This window comes from Macaca mulatta, chromosome 16, assembly GCF_049350105.2.
Source record: "Macaca mulatta isolate MMU2019108-1 chromosome 16, T2T-MMU8v2.0, whole genome shotgun sequence".
In the NCBI taxonomy this organism is placed as follows: Eukaryota; Metazoa; Chordata; class Mammalia; order Primates; family Cercopithecidae; genus Macaca; species Macaca mulatta.
In genome coordinates this window covers 6577528-6589409 of record NC_133421.1, presented here as the reverse complement: position 1 = coordinate 6589409, position 11882 = coordinate 6577528, and the positions used below count along the sequence as shown (strand labels likewise).

Here is an 11882-nt window from a genome sequence, read left to right as displayed (position 1 = left end):
CTGAGGTGGGTGGATCACCTGAGGTCAGGAGTTCAAGACCAGCCTGACCAAGAAGGTGAAATGCTGTCTCTACTAAAAATACAAAAATTAGCTGGGTGTGGTGATGCACACCTGTAATCCCAGGTTGCCTGGGCAACAGAGTGGGACTCCATCTCAATAATAATAATAATAATAATATCTTAAAATAAAATAAAATAAAATACAAAAATTAGCCTAGGAAGGTGGCAGGCGCCTATAATCACAGCTACTCTGGAGGCTAAGGCAGGAAAATCGCTTAAGCCCGGGAGGTGGAGGTTGCGGTGAGCTGAGATAGCACCACTGCACTCCAGCCTGGGCCACAGAGTGAGACTCTGTCTAAAAAAAAAAAAAAAGTGCTATTCGGTGCTATAAGGTTATGGTGAACTGAGCTGGCAAGTAACAGCCTCAGGGCTTCGTAGACACAGTAGAGTACCAGGTAGTCTATCTACCAAGGAGCACAGGGATCTTCCAGGTGAGGATTCTGCACCTTGGTGAGTTAGACCTTCGGTCCCCTTGGTTATTCTCTGCGCCCCCCACCCCATGGCCATCCCTTGCTGTTTTCTGAAAATTCAGGGTGAAGTGTAAGGTTTGAGGCACGTAGTGTTGAAACCACAATGACAGATCCTATCATTTGCATTAAGTCCTCTCACCCCATGCAAGAACAAATTTGGGCTGGGAATGGTGGTTCATGCCTATAAACCCAACACTTTGGGAGGCCGAGGTGGGAGGATTGCTTGAGCCCAGGAGTTTGGGACCAGCCTGTGCAACATAGCAAGACCTAGTCTTTACTTGTGGGGGGACTGGGTCAGGCTGAAGTGGGAGGATCGCTTGAGCCTCCGAGGTTGAGGCTGTAGTGAGCCGCGATCGCCACCGCTGCGCCCCAGCCTGGGTGACAGAGTGAGACCCTGTCTCAAAATTAATTAATTAATTAATTAAAATAACAAACAACAAAATCCGAGCTGTGCAGGCTCTGGGCTGGGCCGCCTCCCCGGCGGAGGGGGCTCCCTCTCAGGGGGACCGCCAGCTGCTGGTTCCGGGGACTGCTGCATCTGGAGGCGCGGGGACCCCTGCGCACCTGGCGGCTCCCGGGACGCCCCCTAACGCAGGCGGGAGGGCAGAACGGAACGCCCCTCCGGCAAAGCCCGCCCCGGCCACTCCCCTCTCCAACCCGACCTGCCTCGGCAAGTCCTGAGTGTCGCAAAAGCGCTAGGGTTGCGCGTGGCACCTGAGAGGTCCCCTTGTCCCGGGGTCCATTTGAAGGTGAGGGTCTTGGTGCGGAGCTGTTGTTTTGTGTTGTTTTGTTTTTTGTTTTTGAGACCGAGTCTCGTTCTGTCGCCCAGGCTGGAATGCAGTGGCGCCATCTTGGCTCACTGAAAGCTCCGCCTTCCGGGTTCAAGTGAATCTCCTGCCTCAGCCTCCTGAGTAGCTGGGATTGCAGGTGCATGCCACCACGCCCAGCTGATTATTGTATTTTTAGTGGAGACCGGGTTTCACCATGTTTGCCAGGCTGGTCTCAAACTCCTGACCTCAGGCGATCAGCCTGCCTCAGCTTCCCAAAGTGCTGCGATTACAGGCGTGAGCCACCGCACCCCGCCAGTGCCGAGCTGTTTTGACAACTGGGACCTCCGGTCCTCTGTGGGTAGGAAAATCAGCTCCCTCTTTGCTCCTCCGGGGCAGCTGCACCTTGGGCCAGCTTCCTGCCTCTCTCCCTGCCGGCACTGCTGGGGTGCCGCCCCCACACGCGCAGCCAGTGCCCCCTGGTAAGTCCTGGCCCCCCCTCTTCCCCGCGGCGCCTGGCCACTGCTCCCTCCAGTTGCTCTGGTCTTAGCAGTCTGCCCGACTTGTCTTCTGACTCCGGTTCTGTTCCACCTGCCTATTACCTGCCAGCCTGTCGGTTTCCTTCCAGCTAGAAGGTCTTCAGTTTCCAGAAGAGCCAAAGCATCTTTGGACCTACGTGGGAAGGACCTGCCTGTGACCTTTGCACTGTCCTGGAGGGTCCAGCTTTGGGCTGAATGGCAGCACCCACGCTGGGCCATCTGGTGCTGACCCACCTGCTGGTGGCCCTTTTCGGCATGGGCTCCTGGGCTGCTGTCAACGGCATCTGGGTGGAGCTGCCTGTGGTGGTAAAAGACCTTCCAGAGGGTGAGTGGGAGGGAGGTACAGGGAAGCGTGGGGCAGGTGTGCCCAGAAAGGTGGCCTGTGGCAGCTGTTTGTCCTTTAACCGCTATGCTCCTGACGTGGCGTCATTCCTTCCCTGCAGGTTGGAGCCTCCCCTCATACCTCTCTGTGGTTGTGGCACTGGGAAACCTGGGTCTGCTGGTGGTGACTCTGTGGAGGCGGCTGGCCCCGGGCAAGGGCGAGCGGGTCCCCATCCAGGTGGTACAGGTGCTGAGTGTAGTGGGCACAGCCCTGCTGGCCCCTCTGTGGCACCACGTGGCCCCAGTGGCAGGGCAACTCCACTCTGTGGCCTTCCTAACACTGGCCTTAGTGTTGGCACTGGCCTGCTGTACCTCTAATGTCACTTTCCTGCCCTTCCTGAGCCACCTGCCACCTCCTTTCTTACGGTCTTTCTTCCTGGGTCAGGGTCTCAGTGCCCTGCTCCCCTGTGTGCTGGCCCTAGTGCAGGGTGTAGGCCGCCTCGAGTGCTCGCCAGCACCCACCAATGGCACCTCTGGGCCTCCCCTCAACTTCCCTGAGCGTTTTCCTGCCAGCACCTTCTTCTGGGCACTGACTGCCCTTCTGGTCACTTCGGCTGCCGCCTTCCAGGGTCTCCTGTTGCTGTTGCCATCACTACCATCTGTAACCACAGGGGGCGCAGGGCCTGAACTTCCATTGGGATCCCCAGGAGCAGAGGAGGAAGAGAAGGAGGAAGAAGAGGCTTTGCCATTGCAGGAGCCACCAAGCCAGGCAGCAGGCACCATCCCTGGCCCAGACCCTGAGGCCCATCAGCTGTTCTCAGCCCATGGTGCCTTCCTGCTGGGCCTGCTGGCCATCACCAGTGCCCTGACCAATGGCGTGCTGCCTGCCGTGCAGAGCTTTTCCTGTTTGCCCTATGGGCGCCTGGCCTACCACCTGGCTGTGGTGCTGGGCAGTGCCGCCAACCCCCTTGCCTGCTTCCTGGCCATGGGCGTGCTGTGCAGGTGCAAAAGGGGCCCCAAGCTTGGTGGGTGGAACTTACAGTTGGGGCCCAGGTCCCAGAACAATCAGCCCTGAGTCTGCTCATCCCCAACAGGTCCCTGGCAGGGCTGGTTGGTCTTTCTCTGCTGGGCATGCTCTTTGGGGCCTACCTGATGGTACTGGCAATCCTGAGCCCCTGCCCACCCCTGGTGGGCACCACTGCAGGGGTGATCCTTGTGGTGAGCAAGTGGGGACATGAAGTGGGGAGGAGGGTGTTCCCTGGGGCAAAGGCGTTCACACTCAGCCTGCTGCTGTGTCCCCCCTTGCAGGTACTGTCGTGGGTGCTGTGTCTTTGTGTGTTCTCATACGTGAAGGTGGCTGCAAGCTCCCTGCTGCATGGTGGGGGTCGGCCGGCATTGCTGGCGGCTGGTGTGGCCATCCAGGTGGGCTCCCTGCTTGGTGCCAGCACCATGTTCCCTCCCACCAGCATCTACCACGTGTTTCAAAGCAGAAAGGACTGTGTAGACCCCTGTGGCCCCTGAGCCTGGGCAGGTGGGGACCCAACTCTACACCACCTGCCTTCATCTTGAGGCTGCCACAGTGCCTGATTACTTGTGGCCGAGGCAGGCTTCCCCCAACACAGGAACGCTCATGGACACCTGCACACTCCAAAGAAGACCTTGGCCCATCAGGCCAGGGTGGGCACCAAAGACCAGGCTCGGAGCCAGGGGACAGGTTGGCGCTGTGGGCTTGGCCCCAGGGCCTGAGACCTTTGTGGGATTTGGGCAATAAATTATTCTTACAACAACAACAACAACAACAACAAAACCTAATGAAAACCTTGGCCGGGCGCAGTGGCTCAAGCCTGTAATCCCAGCACTTTGGGAGGCCGAGACGGGCGGATCACAAGGTCAGGAGATCGAGACCATCCTGGCTAATATGGTGAAACACTGTCTCTACTAAAAAATACAAAAAACTAGCCAGGCAAGGTGGCGCGCGCCTTAGTCCCAGCTACTCGGGAGGCTGAGGCAGGAGAATGGCGTAAACCCGGGAGGCAGAGCTTGCAGTGAGCTGAGATCCGGCCACTGCGCTCCAGCCTGGGTGACAGAGCAAGACTCCGTCTCAAAAAAAAAAAAAAATGAAAACCTTATAAGAAATATATAATGAATATATAATGAAATCAGGAAACTGGCTTAAATAATTTTTCATATATATATTATCTAATGTGCAATTAGATTTAAATAGATTGTAGTGTCTTATCATATCCACAGCTTATCTCTTCTTCTGTGGGTTTTCTTTGTCAAAAACCTTTCTTAGTCAGGTGAGTCTCTGTAATATACTATGGGATTGGCCCTTAAAGACAATAGAGTCTCGCTGTGTTTCTCAGGCTGGAGTGCAGTGGTACGGTATCAGCTCACTGCAACCTTTACCCTCCCGGGTTCAAGTGATTCTCCTGCCTCAGCCTCCTGAGTAGCTGGGATTACAGGTGAGTGACACAACACCCAGCTAATTTTTGTATTTTTAGTAGAGACGGCGTTTCACCATGTTGGCCAGGTTGGTCTTGAACTCCTGACTTCAGGTGATCCACCTGCCTTGGCCTGCCAAAGTGCTGAGATTACAGGCATGAGCCACCTCGCCCTGCCTTTTTTTTTTTTTTTTTTTTTTGACGGAGTGTCACTCTGTCGCCCAGGCTAGAGTGCAGTAGTGTGATCTCGGCTCACTGCAAGCTCCGCCTCCCAGGTTCAAGCGATTCTCCTGCCTCAGCCTCCTGAGTAGCCGGGATTACAGGCGTGTGCCACCACGACCGGCTAATTTTGTAATTTTAGTAGATATGGGGTTTCACCATGTTGGTCAGGCTGGTCTCGAACTCCCGACCTCGTGATTCGCCCGCCTGGGCCTCCCAAAGCGCTGGGATTACAGGAGTGAGCCACAGCGCCCTGTGGAAACATGGATTACTTCAATTTTCTTCCTTCTGCTTTTCTGTATTTGTTAAATTTCAAATAAAGCAAACCAGATCCAAACCTCCTCTAAGAAGAGGGTATCGTTTCCCCTAAGGTCGATCTACCCCCTACCAAAGTCCCTAAGGCAGAAGAAGCTGCTCAATGACGGCTTCTCTTCCTTTTCTTTGGAACTCAAGAGCATCCACGAAGGGGAAGAAATGCTAATTCTGAAAGCAGTCAGGTCCTCCCTTCTGAAAAACGAAGATGACAGCTAGTCCTGGGGGAAGAGGAAATCCTCGCAGAGTTCGCACCCACCTCCGGACCTTCCTCCAGCCCCAGCTCCAGCCACGCGGAATACAGAAGCCCAAGCCCGGCGCCGCGTCACGCCCAGCCAGTCTGCTGCGCGTGCGCCCTCCCGCCTCGCCCCCGGGAGACTCACGGGCGCGCACGCCGCGGGGGTCCGCTCGGCCACTCGTTCTCAAGGCTCCATGAACGCGCAAGCAAAGACGTCCTTCGAGGGAACCTTTTCTCCTCCTGGCGGACAAGAGTGGAACAACAGGGCTTGAGGAGAAGATTTGCGGGGTTGGGGGTGACATCTTTTGAAACTTGACCTCGTTTTTAATTTTGTTTGTTTGCTTGAGACGGACTCTCGCTCTGTCGCCCAGGCTGGAGTGCAATGGTGCAGTCTTGGCTCACTGCAACCTCCGCCTCCTGGGTTCAAGCGATTCTCCTGCCTTAACCTCCCGAGTAGCCAGGATTACAGGCACCCTGCCACCATGCCCGTCTAATTTTTGTATTTTTAGTAGAGACGCAGTTTCACCATGTTGGCCAGGCTGGTCTTGAACTCCTGACCTCAAGTGATCCACCTGCCTCGGCTTCCCAAAGTGCTAGGATTACAGGCATGAGTCACTGCACCCGGCCTTTTTTTTTTTTTTTTTTTTTTTTTTGTCTGAGTCTCGCTCTGTCGCCCAGGCTGGAGTGCAGTGGCGGGATCTCAGCTCACTGCAACCTCCGCCTCCCAGCTTCAAGCTATTCTTCTGCCTCAGCCTCCTGAGTAGCTGGCATTAGGGTGAGAGCCACTACGCCTGACTAATTTTTGTATTTTTAGTAGAGACGGGGGTTTCTCCATATTGGCCAGGCTGGTCTCGAACTCCTGACCTCAGGCGATCCACCTGCCTCAGCCTCTCAAAGTTCTGGGATTACAGGCATGAGTCACCGCGCCTGGCTGTTGGGGGCATGGCAGGTTAATGTCAGCTCCTACAACCGTGAAATTGTTGAGGGATGAGAGAAGTAGTTTCTACAACTCACATCTGGTGACCAGGCCTTTAGATGAAACATACTATCCCGATGATGCCACAGTCTCCTCCTGCCTTTCAGTAGAGACAGAAGTGTGTAGCGGGAGTGAGAACAATCCTGTACAAGGCAGAGGCTCCTGGCCTTTGAACTGGAGAGATGGACACTAAGCCAACCTTAACTGAGTAGCCAGAGATGTTTATGAGGCAGCAGAGTACCAGAGGAGAGCCTGTGAGCCAGATTAGATTAAGTAGGATTTTTTTTTTTTTTTTTTGAGACATAGTCTCACTCTGTCGCCCAGGCTGGAGTGCAGTGGCCAGATCTCAGCTCACTGCAAGCTCCGCCTCCCGGGTTTATGCCATTCTCCTGCCTTAGCCTCCCGAGTAGCTGGGACTACAGGCGCCCGCCACCTCGCCTGGCTAGTTTTTTGTATTTTTTTTTTAGTAGAGACGGGGTTTCACCGTGTTAGCCAGGATGGTCTCGATCTCCTGACCTTGTGATCCGCCCGTCTTGGCCTCCCAAAGTGCTGGGATTACAGGCTTGAGCCACCACACCTGGCCTAAGTAGGATATTTAAAGCCAGACTGCCTTGAGTAGTGTTTAAAACCCTACTGGTATAGGAAGCAGAACCTCAGTGACAACCAGGGGCCCATAGACTCTGTTTGAAGGAATAAGATGATGGTGCAAGCGTTGTTTGTGACTCATCAGGAGTGGCAACCTTTGGGCGTGACGAGTGAAACCTATTCACGGTCCATCTGAAACAACACGGCATCCAGTAGCTGTGGACACAAACTCTTTAAAAGGGAAAAGAAGGCTACTTTTAGGGCCAGGTGCAGTGGTTCATGCCTGTAATCCTAGCATTTTGGGAGGCCGAGGCGGGCGGATCACGAGGTTAAGAGATCAAGACCATCCTGGCCAACGTGGTAAAACCCCACCTCTACTGAAAATACAAAAATTAGCTGGGCGTGGTGGTGCGCGCCTGTAATCCCAGCTACTCGGGAGGCTGAGGCAGAGGTTGCAGTGAGCCAAGATTGTGCCACTGCACTCCAGCCTGGTGACAGAGCAAGGCTCTGTCTCAAAAATAAAATAAAAATAAATTAATAAAATAAAATAAAAGGGACAAGGTTACTGGCTCACGCCTATAATCCCAGCATTTGGGGATGCAGACATGGATGGATTGCTTGAGCTCCAAAGTTCCAGATCACCCTGGGCAACATGACAAAACCCTGTCTCTATGAAAATTACAAAAAATTAGCTGGGCATGGTGGCATGCGCCTGCAGTCCCACCTATTCGAGAAGCTGAGGTGGGAGGATCACTTGAGCCTGGGAGGTTGAGGCTGCAATGAGCTGTGATGGCACCACTGCACTCCAGCCTGGGTGACAGAGTGAGATTCTTTCTCAAAAATAAATAAATAAAAGTTAAAAAAAACAAACAAACAAAAAAAAAAAACAGGTGTGGTGGCTCACGGCTATAATCCCAATACTTTGGGAGGCTGAGGTGGGTAGATCACTTGAGGTCAGGAGTTCGAGACCAGCCTGGCTAACATGCCAAAACCCCATCTCTACTAAAAATACAAGTATTAGTCGGGTGTGGTAGCATGCACCTGTAATTCCAGCTACTCAGGAGGCTGAGGCAGGAGAATCGCTTGAACCTGGGAGGTGGAGGTTGCAGCAAGCGGACATCGTGCCAGTGCACTCCAGCCTGGGTGACAAGAGCACGACTCCATCTCAAATTAAAAAAAAGGTTTGGGGGAGAACAATTTCAAACCAAATCAAATTTGAAGCTCTTAATATAGAAAGGTATAAATAAGACTGGTGGAGAAAAAATGTATTCGATCCCCAAATTTATTCAAGATACAAAAGTTCCAAGTGACAACAACAACAACAAAATGTCTAAAAGAATAACCAACATATGCTGGTATGGTGTGGGAAGTTAAAAATAAAATAGTGACCAACAAGAGGAAAGAAGCTCCAAAGAAAGACAATGAAGAAAAGCAAATTAATTTCCAAGAAAACAAAGGATGACATTGTAGAAATGTCAAGATTGAGTGAGCTAGAAAACTGAGATTGTTTGGGTGACTTATGATTCCAGAGGTGGCCCATGAAATAGCTGCTCTCACTCACAGGACAACCTGGGCAATTTGGGAGAGAACAGGAACTAGATCCAAGTTCATGAAATACCTCGGAAGATCTGATTTGAGGAGAAGGCCTCATGGTTTCTAGGAGAGGTGATGGTGATGTCTGATATTCTTTTTATTTTTTATACATATTTTTGAGACAGGGTCTCCCTCTGTCACCCAGGCTGGAGTGACAATCACAGCTCACTGCAGCTGTGACCTCCCAGGCTCAAGCCATCCTCCCACCTCAGCTTCCCAAGTAGCTACAGGTGTGAGCTACTACACCCAGCTAATTTATATATTTTTTGTCTTGCTATGTTGCCCAGGCTGGTCTCAAACTCCTGAGCTCAAACAATCCTCCCACCTCCGCCTCCACCTCCCAAAGTGCTGGGATTACAGACATGAACCACCACACCCAGCCAATATTGGATGGCCTAGAGGGATGAGATGGGGTTTCGGCTTTAGTTACATTGACCTGGATTGGAATCCTAACTTTGCCACTTAAGAACTGTCTGAATTTGGGCAAGTCATTAATCTAATCAAATCTGTCTTCAGGAGCCAGGCACGGTGGCACATGCTTGCAGTACCAGCCACTTGGTTTGGAAGGCTGAGGCAGGATTGCTTGAGCCTGGGAGTTAGAGTTCAGCCTGGGCAACATAGCAAGATCTTGATTCTAAAAAAATAAATAGGCCGGGCATGGTGGCTCATGCTTGAAATCCCAACATTTTGGGAACCAGAGGCGGGCGGATCACCTGAGGTCAGGAGTTGGAAACCAGCCTGGCCAACATAGTGAAAACCCGTCTCTAGTAAAAATACAAAAAATTAGCTGGGCACGGTGGTGGTGCCTGTAATCCCAGCTACTCAAGAAGCTGAGGCAGGAGAATTGCTTGAACCCGGCAGGCGGAGGTTGTAGTGAACCAAGATTGTGCCATCGCACTCCAGCCTGGGCGACGGCGTGAGACTCCGTCTCAAAAAATACATAAATAAAAATAAACAAAACATCAGTCTTCCCATCTGAAAAATGCAGACAAAAGACCTATTTTACAGGGGTACTTTAAGGACTAAATGAAATGCGTATGGAATGCTGGCACATGTAGCACAGATAAAAGATAAGTAGGCAGCCGGGCGCAGTGGTTTACGCCTGTAATCCCAGCACTTTGGGTGGCCGAGGCGGGTGGATCACGAGGTCAGGAGATCGAGACCACGGTGAAACCCCGTCGCTCCTAAAAATACAAAAAATTAGTTGGGCGTGGTGGCTGGCGCCTATAGGCCCAGCTACTTTGGAGGCTGAGGCAGGAGAATGGCGTGAACCTGGCAGGCGGAGTTTGCAGTCAGCCGAGATCACACCACTGCACTCCAGCTTGGGCGACAGAGCGAGACTCCGTCTCAGAAAAAAAAAAAAAGAAAAAAAAAAAAGATAAATAGGCACTACTCTGAATAAAATCTAAACAAGTTTGCCTGCATTATTATTTTTCATTTTTATTTTTTGTAAAGATGGGGGGGTCTCACTATGTTGCCCAGGCTGGTCTCAAATTCCTGGCCTCAAGTGATGCTCCCACCCTAATATCCCAAAGTGCTGGGATTACGGGCGTGAGTCACTGTGCCTGGCCCACGCACATTATTAAAGATTGACTTGCAAGGCTGGATATGTTGATTTTTTTTTTTTTTGAGAGGGTCCCATTCTTGCCCAGGCCAGAGTGCAGTGGTGCCTTCATGGCTCACTGCAGCCTCAATCTCCATGGGCTCAGGTGATCCTCCTACCTCCCTAGTAGCTGGAACTACAGGCACACACCACCACACCCAGCTAGTTTTTGTATTTTTTGTAGGTACAGGGTTTTGCTATGTTGCCCAGGCTGGTCTCGAACTCCTGGACTCAACTGATCCTCCTGCCTCAGCCTCCCAAAGTGCTGGGATTACAGGTGTGAGCCTCTGTGCCTGGCCATAAGTGCATTTTTAAAATTATGGATAATATACATTTATATAAGGCAAGGTCTTTTGGGAAAAATAATCCGTCTTTTAAATTAGCAAGCTATTTTTCTCATCTTGAACCCCACAGTGTTCTCTGTAACACTCAGCTCCCTCTGACCTCCAAAGAACTTTATATTCTATCATTTTCTTGCTCACATTTAGTCTCCCTGGCCAGATTTTAAACTGCTCAAGCAAACACTGTTGCCAAACCATCCATTACATTCCAGGTCTTGGGTCACTGTCGACAGGTCTGTGAAAACCTGGCTGTCAGAGGTGTCAAAATAAAGGTAGGAGCATCAGGCTGTGGAAACCACACCCTGTGGAAACCAAGAGTAAACCTAATCCTTCCTTCGCCCAGAGCCGTGGTTTGGCTGCAGTTGGCATATCCATGGTTTTGGCTGCTTGCAACTGGAGACTGGCCTCAGAAAGCTGTGCAGTAGTAGCTCAGAGCTTCAAGTGGGTCAAAGTGTTTTCCTGAGAACAGGATGAAAATGTGGGGACTCGAGTCTGGCAAGCCTACGGCAGTGCTGGAGTATAATCTAACCTGCAAAATCCTGGCAATGTGGCACAGTCAAGGGCTCGCTGCCTCGATCCAGAACATTAAAACAAGCAGGCAACAGTCTGGGAACAATGACGTACCCCCGCCAGAAGGCGGGTGACCCAACCAGGATGAAAACTATCAGGAAAGCGCTTGCCCAACCCATTCGCTATCAGGAGAAACTAGCTACTTGGGAGACCTTTCAAACAAGTGAGGTGACTTAATAAAGCAGAAACTCCTCTGTGCCCCACAGATCCTTCTGTATCTGTCCGCAACAGCCAGTTAGGCACTGACAGGCTGGCAGTCCCTCTACCTCCCCTCGCATCCCCCCTTCTGTGCTTTGTCCATAGCAGACAGTGGTGTGGCTGGCACAGATGGAGACACTGGATAAGCAAAAATGAAAGCAGGGGAGGCCAGGTGCGGTGGCTCACACCTGTAATCCCCAGCACTTTGGGAGGCCGAAGTGGGCGGATCACTTGAGGTCAGGAGTTCGACACCAGCCTGGCCAACATGGTGAAACCTCGTCACTACTGAAAATACAATAATGAGCCGGGTGTGGTGGCACATGCCTGTAATCCCAGCTACTCGGGAGGCGGAGGCTGCAGTGAGCCAAGACTGCACCTCCAGCCTGGGCGACAAAGCAAGACCCTGTCTCCACCCCTCCCCCACCAAAAAAGCAGCAGGCGGAAAAGACCGGGCTGCGCACCCTGAAGGAAGAGACAGGAGGCTGCAGTTCAGGACGACAAGATGGAAACATTCTTATGTCCAGATCCGGGTGGTGCCTGCACAGAGCACACATGTAAAACTTCACTGGTAAGTATGCTTAAGACCTGTGCCGTTTCCTTATATAACCTACACCTCCACGAAAACCCAAAACAAACAGGCCACAAGC

General features: G+C 52.0%; 1 protein-coding gene across 3 annotated transcripts; it reads left to right on the top strand.

Annotated features, from left to right (window-relative positions):
* The first annotated feature begins 1167 nt into the window (after positions 1-1167).
* On the top strand, positions 1168-5156 carry SLC52A1 (solute carrier family 52 member 1). Of its 3 annotated transcripts, none has more exons than XM_001099620.5 (6): positions 1168-1778; positions 1925-2160; positions 2279-3158; positions 3251-3374; positions 3465-3989; positions 5042-5156. In XM_001099620.5, the coding sequence occupies exons 2-5, from the start codon at positions 2031-2033 to the stop codon at positions 3675-3677; spliced, it is 1347 nt and encodes a 448-aa protein (XP_001099620.3). In that variant the 5' UTR covers positions 1168-1778; positions 1925-2030; the 3' UTR covers positions 3678-3989; positions 5042-5156. The 3 variants fall into 3 exon arrangements, with proteins under 3 accessions (XP_001099620.3, XP_077826183.1, XP_077826182.1); XM_077970057.1 differs by having other exon boundaries at positions 3465-4011; XM_077970056.1 differs by lacking the exon at positions 1168-1778 and having other exon boundaries at positions 2018-2160; positions 3251-3989.
* The last annotated feature ends 6726 nt before the right edge of the window (positions 5157-11882 follow it).